This window comes from Morus notabilis, unplaced genomic scaffold (genome assembly GCF_000414095.1).
Source record: "Morus notabilis unplaced genomic scaffold, ASM41409v2 Scaffold711, whole genome shotgun sequence".
NCBI lineage: Eukaryota > Viridiplantae > Streptophyta > Magnoliopsida > Rosales > Moraceae > Morus > Morus notabilis.
The window spans coordinates 50,800-58,388 of NW_010366097.1; the positions used below are offsets into that span (position 1 = coordinate 50,800).

General features: G+C 30.7%; 1 protein-coding gene across 1 annotated transcript in view; it reads left to right on the forward strand.

Moving 5' to 3' along the window:
* The first annotated feature begins 5,237 nt into the window (after positions 1 to 5,237).
* LOC21391730 (probable ubiquitin-conjugating enzyme E2 23) overlaps positions 5,238 to 7,589 on the forward strand; it is a 6,907-nt gene continuing 4,555 nt past the window's right edge. Inside the window, exons 1-2 of the mRNA XM_024173020.1 lie at positions 5,238 to 5,302; positions 6,303 to 7,584. Of these exons, the coding sequence (XP_024028788.1) occupies positions 6,316 to 7,584 (1,269 nt within the window). The 5' untranslated portion in view covers positions 5,238 to 5,302; positions 6,303 to 6,315. The remainder of the gene's footprint in view (positions 5,303 to 6,302; positions 7,585 to 7,589) is intronic.

The following is a 7,589-nucleotide window of genomic DNA, read 5'->3' on the forward strand; positions in this document are numbered from 1 at the left end:
GGGAAAGAGAGTGAGGGTGAGAGAACAAGAGAGTGAGCACGAGAGTGAAGAGAGAGAGAGAGAGAGTGCTTGGGAAGGAAAGGAAAGAAAGGGAAAAGAAAAGGAAGGAAAAAGGAAAAAGAAAAGAAAAGAAAAGAAAAGACAGGTGGCAAACATTTAAAATAAAAGTCCAGAAATGTGCTCATACACACTTCTGGGTAAAAATATAAATACTAATAATATTTAAATACCTTGAAATTATTTAAATTCACACGTCAGAAACATTTATTAATTAATTCAGATCAGGCACACTAATAAATCTTAATTATCTCAATTAATCACATTTAATTCTCCGGGGTGTTTGGATAGGTCCTGTAATTTATTTTTATCAAGTGTGGGAATTGTTGGGAATTTCCTTTATTATCATGCGCATAACCCCTATTCGAGCTCTACATCACCGACCCCTGCTCCGGGGCGTGACAATAAGTGACACATGACATTTCCGTCACTCATTGTAACAGAAAAGAAACACTTGTTAACAGAACAAAGTTCGGGGGAAGCGGATGTTATATTTTAAAATTCGAGGGGTAAAGTGCTACAAGGGTCAAAGTTAGGAGGAATTTTTGAAATTAATCCTTTGTTATATGATAGCGTATACTCTAATAAGTCTCAAATTAAGATGAAAATTTACTAGTAGTTAAAGAATTGTTAATGATTCACAATGTTGCTAAATAATCGTGTAGCATGTTTTATAATGCGTGTCCATATAGCTCCTATGGTAGTGAGATGAAAAAAAAATTATATGGTATGTTTGAATCTTAAATTATCCTATACGAATTCGTCAAAATTTAGCTCATTTTCCATCAATAAAGAGCATGAGTTTGGTGCAAGCTATTATAAATTAGCATTATCCTACTTATGAGCGATGTTGATCTATTAATATCTTCTATTTGAGGAATTAAAAAACAAGTAATGAGTTATTAATGTAGAATTGTGGCCGAAGCATTTTTTTTCTTTTATTGTTATTTTCTTTGTTTATTTATTTGTTTTTTAAAAGTGGTCGAAGCATTTTCAAATTTCTAATAGAACGCTCATACTTACACACTCATTTTACTCTCCACACTTTTTTTTAAATTAAATTTTTTTATAACAAAAACCCTCACATAAATTGAACAAAAAAAAAAACAATTATAATGACTTAATTACTTAATTAAATTTTATTATAAAAAACTAATTACTTTTTTCCCCTTTCAATGCACCCCACATATTATATCCCAAATTTTATGTCATTTTACTAATAACTTTGTGTTTTTAAAGGATGATTATTTCATTTTGGCCTTATGTTTTATTCTCTCTTTGTTTATTTATTTATTTTTCATTTTTTTGTTATACTCTTTAGCATTCGTTTTTTTTCCCCTATTTTGTATTTTTTATCAATACCTCAATTGATGTAATAGTTATGTTTGTTTGGCTGAAAAGATGTAACAGATATGTTGATGTTATGCTTATAGTTATTTCTTTTATTTTTCTAAAAAAAAAAATGTAATAGAAAATTTTCTTCATGTATGAGAAAAGTCATCATTCCCAAAACTTAAAAAAAATAGAGAGATTAAGAAACGATATATTACAACAAATTTAGATAGGATGGTGGGTGTAAAAAGAAAAATAAAATGTTCAAGAACTAATAAACTTATAAAAATAGTTAGAGATAATCTTAAAATAATAGAGGTGTGTAAAAAGAGAGTACGGATGTTTTGCATTAAAAAGAGAGAGAGAGAGTATGAATATAACCAACCTTCCCAATATAAACTTTTATAGCTATCAATTGCTTAAGAGCAATTTTTTCTTCCTTTATTGTTGCAACTTATAATTATTCTCGAGATATCTATAAAACCACTTTTTTTAAGAATAAAACAAAATTCATTAATAACTTTAAGTGTCGACTCTTACAAAAAGATCGACATAAAAATCAAAAGAACAACATCCAATTAAACTAAATCAATAAGCGCAGATAAATCATAATTAGTGAAAAAGTGGATGAAACAATTTTCATTAATAACACTTGCTTCACGAGCTTATCGTGACGAATCTTAAATAGTACAAATCATGTAAGAGCATTTGTCTTGATGAAAGTGTTGTCAATCTCACATATATTTTTGCATTTCACTATATAAAGAGAAACACTAAAATTAAATATTCATCTTGCATCTCCGATTTTCCTAAACTTCATCGCGTTTTATCTCTATCTCTATTTTTTATTTTTTCCTTTTGAAATATTCACGCTTTATTTTCTTCACTTCTTCACAAGTATGTAGTTATACCTTTCCTTAGATCATTATTATCTAAATGACAAACTACAATTAATTCCATGATGAAAAATTTGAAAGGTTACTGCCCTCACATGTCTTTGTTTTTTTCCTTCAAAAAGTAATTAACGGACAATATAAAATACATATAGTATTACTATTTCTGTTTATTACTCTACTTTTCCTCGACATTTCTCCCTATGGATCAAATTAAAGCAAACAAAAGAAAGGAACTTCCTTTTTGAATACTTGCTTGGCAGAAAAGGCTACCTTTGCTCCTTCCTTAATAAACTCCTTAACACACTATCCCATGATTAAAGAAAGCACAACCTATTTCTTTGCTTTAACTATAAATCCTTATTTGAAAAAAAAAAAATGAAAACACTTTTTTTTTGTATTTTAAAATAATGAAAAAACCAATCTAAAACCATGAATGAAACAAATGGCTCAAGCATATTAAATTTTAAATTAATTATAGTACATAATATACTCTTAAAATTAAGTAAATATGAAATAGGATTGTCTCTTGTGGCCGTTTTAGTTTCTACCAGTAAGAGCATTTTTCGGACCGTTAGATCTGATCAAAATTAAATTAGATTAAAAAAGTATGTAGATCAAACAGTTTCTAATATACATATGACTGCTGAAAAAGACTGAAAAAATAGAACTACCAATAGTTTCATTTTTCTAGTCATATGAGAAAAACTGTTGGTTTTGAAAAGGATTTTTTATGCGCAAGCGTGTATTTAGCGGATTGTGTATAACATGAATTTTAATAAACATTTGAGATACTCTATAAATTACATTAATTTATGCATGAATAAATTAGTCAAATTAATTTATGAATAAATTTACTTATTAATTTATTTAATTACCTTTGAGATACTCTTTAATTAATAAATTAATTCTATTAATTCTAAAAGTTACTCCACTATAAACTTGAAATTGCACTCTTGTAATTATAAATATAATTTACTTATAAACTGTGAAGAATTTATTTGATATTAACTATTACATATAGATCAATCATCTATAAGTAATTCATAATTAGAGTTAGGTGAAATCCGTTAACCTCTCTAATTACATCTTTATTCTTGAGTACATTGATTCTCTAATAGATACTAATTCATAAAATAAATACATGAATCAGAGCTCTTCATAGTCTAACTACCGAATCAATCATCAAGAGAATTATTTATCTACTTCTTTCTTAAGAAAGAATGGATTCCATCTTGTATAATAACATTCTTGGTTACCCCCATTATCATGTCTCCAAAATACAAGGAATATGATTCAACATCTCAGAATCCGTATTGAGTAAATTAAAAGAGACAAATCCATAAATAAGAGTATGCTAATAACTCGGGATTAAGATCGTTCTATATATGACCATCAGTAGACTCAATTAGAATTTCTATACATAAAAGAAATTTATCAGAAATTCATATTGTGTCTGTGTCCCGGTTCCACACAATCTTATTATACGTAATACATTCATTAAATATCTTGTCATATTAACAGTGCGGATAACACCATTCCATTTTAAATAGGAATGTCATGTATTAGTAATGTTTAAAGATTCCGAGCTTTAATTAAATTCTTTACGAACATCATTTTGATTATTATCCTTAAATATTATCATCTCACATATAACACTTATATACAATATTTAAGGTCACATAAATAATTTGGAAATTTTCAATAATATTCATAAAATATTAAATAATTTATGCACATAAAATATGAATAAACTATTTTTATTAAATATATAATGAATATTCTATTACATCTCATATTTCTAAGACATCATTCCTAACCGAAACTCCCATACAAAATTTCAAAAGTTATCTACATTGGGTAAATAAATTATTTAGTAGTAAATAGCGTTTTACTTCAATTACTTTAAAGAATATACTTCACTTCGTTTATATCTTAAATTTGAGTCTTTATAGCGGAGCATCTTATTTTGCTCCATTTGTTAGATATGCAATATGAGTAATTTTGTACAGTGCGTTATAAGTTTTTAATACAAATATTGATAGATCTGACCGTTAAAAAAATAATCTAACAGTTAAAAGTACATATTCTTACTGGTGAAGTAAAATAGCATACTCCACAATAAAAATTTCTCTTAAAGTTTCCTTTAAAAAAAAAAGAAAAGAGCAATTTTTAAGAATACCCCCTTGAAATGAAGTCAGTGAAGTAAAATAGCATACTCCACAATAAAAATTTCTCTTAAAGTTTCCTTTAAAAAAAAAGAAAAGAGCAATTTTTAAGAATACCCCCTTGAAATGAAGTCTCTTTTTATTTCTTTCTTTTAACATTAGTAAATATTTTTATATTTTTTAGACTAAAATTAGTCAAGAGATAAAGCTTTTTAAAAAAATATTTTTTAGCAAGTTAGGTTTTTAAGGCCCGTTCTTTTTGCTAATTCGAATTTAAAATTTGAGTTTTACTACAGTAAAAAGCTCTCAGAAATAGTCACATCTAACTTTTTTATTATAATAAAAAACTCTCACACAACATCACATCTCAATTTAAATTAAAAACTCAAATTAGCGAATCGAACAAACCCTAAGTAAGGTCTGTGTAATTTTCTTAAGAAGAGGAAAAAGAGCAAATTTATGGCTTGGAAAAAGTTGACTCTCGGTGCGGTCCTTACATCTAACGGTGGGAGAGTCATCACGAATCACCACCACATTTGCGAATGTTCGGATCAGCACATGCTATATGCATGTCAGGTTAACCCCGTGGGGCCCAAATCGAACAGACGAATTTACGAATCTACCCCCACACTGTTTTATTCTTACATTTTGATCCCTCTTTCTCTCTCTCCCCCCCCTGTTTGCATTATATTCTCAACGAGCTGGACAATACCCAGCGTCGCCTGCCAAAACACCTTTTTTTCAAAAATTACAAACCTTTCTTCTTCGTCATCTTCATCATCTTCTTCTTCTTCTGATTCTTCTCAATCTCATCTAGTATCTTCGTCTTCTCAAAATCTCAGATTCCGATAGGTAATTCTTATGCAAAACTCTTCTGAAATCCTGCAATTTCGTCGCTCTCAGAGCTCGATTTCAAACCTTTATTTTTCTCTTTTCTTCGGCCTTTTCGCCTTTCCTTTTCATATCTTTATCTTTGAAAAGAAATTGTTTTTGGATTTTTTATGTATTTTTTAATCTCTGATGTCACCAATAGTATTTCGCGTTCATTCAAAAGATTTAATCTTATGAGGTGTTGTGCCACTATTCCGGATTGGAGCTGAGTTTTGATTTTTCTCTGATAGATTATTTTTTCGGTAAATAACAAGCTGTATTAGCGCTTTTTGATATGTTCTTATTGAATTACGACATTCTTTTTTGTTTTATATATTTGGCTTTGAAGTTTGTTATGAATCTTGAATGTGCTTACTTTTGCTGAGAAAATTGTCTCCTTGTGAGATTGGATTCTCAGTTGATCATAAAAGAATGAAAGAAAAGTAAATGTTTGGGTTTCGTTTTTCTTTTTTTTTTTTTTTTTTGGCATTCATAACTTGATCAATGACATGATTAACTTCCCCTTTTTAACTGATTGAATTGTTGTTTAGTTTTTGTTTTTTTTGTTTTTTTTATATTAATTATTAGCATGGCGGATTAGCAGTTGAAAATGGGTAACAGAAATGATATCTGCATAACAGAAATTTGGTAAACTTTTGTGCTATAATTTTATGTCAATTCAATATTCAAATCATTTTGGTAATGTTTGCCAATAAAGCAGATGAACAGATGAAAGGAATAAGTTGAATGAAATTAGGATGCGGAAAATGATAGCTGGATTTAATACCAAATGGAAGAGGCTTAGTTGTTGTTGTTGGATTTTCTTAGGAAGTGACAAATGATAAAAATTTGAAAACGGGTAGTGGTTGTTGTCTTTTACTTCTTAGCTTGCTTGCAACTTGAAGGCAACATCTTTTGATAATCTGATTTTGGAATGATGTTAAGATAGTGAATTTCTAAACTTATTTTTATATATTTTCAGATTTTATTTTGGGATGGAAACTGCAGAGAATGATACTGTTCATAAGGTTAATGAAACTGCGACAAGCGCAGATGACTGTAGTTCTTTGGACCAGAATGATTCTTCCACCGGTCCAAATACTAGTAACGAAAGCAATGCAATTAAAATAACGAGTGAGGTTGTCACAAACACAAATGCTACCCCATATATTTATAGACAAGATGTTGTGAAAAGAGAGACCAGTGTAATTGGAATTGTTACTGAAGTTGCTGGTGATTCGGATACTGATAGCAGCATCACTGATGATGAGGATGACGAAGATGATGACGGCAATGATGAGGAGGATGGTGAACACGAGGCAGAAGTTGGTGATGAAAGTTCTAATTTTGATGGGAGTGGTGATAGAAATGGTGCTAATAGTAAGAGTGGTCCACTTTCTGCCGAGCAAGCTCGAGTACTTTGGATGGATCAAACTGAATCCACCCATAACATCAATGATCTAACCGTTATTGATCGAGGATTCTTACATGGGGATTATGTTGCTGCTGCTTCAGACCCAACTAGACAAGTGGGTGTTGTGGTGGATGTCAATATTTCTGTTGATTTGGTAGCTTCTGATGAATCTATCATCAAAGATGTATCTACCAAAGAATTGAAACGAGTAAGAGATTTCGCAGTGGGTGATTATGTTGTCCTTGGTCCCTGGCTGGGAAGAATTGACGATGTTTTAGATAATGTCACAGTGCAGTTTGACGATGGTTCTGTGTGTAAAGTTATGAGAGCCGAGCCACTGCGTCTCAAACCACTTTCCAAGAATATTCTTGAAGACGGACATTTTCCTTACTACCCTGGTCAGCGTGTGAGAGCAAGCTCGTCATCAGTTTTCAAGAATTCTAGGTGGCTATCTGGCTTGTGGAGAGCTAATCGATTGGAAGGCACTGTTACAAAGGTCACTGTTGGGTCAGTTTTTATCTATTGGATAGCATCTGCTGGCTATGGGCCAGACTCATCCACTACTCCCGCCGAAGAGCAAAGTCCAAAGAACTTGAAGCTGTTGTCTTGTTTTGCACACGCCAATTGGCAATTAGGTGACTGGTGTCTTTTCTCGCCAAAAACATTATCGTCCTCCATTCCCTTGGACAAGGGATTTTCAAAATTGGAACTTCATGATTCTGCCAACGGTGAATTAGATTCAACACAAGTAGGTAGTGGTTGTGATTCAGAAGGTAGTGCTCTAGAAGAATCAAATGGCAATAATGAAACCATGGATCTTGATATGGAAGCTGCATTGGATGGAGACAGCAGGAA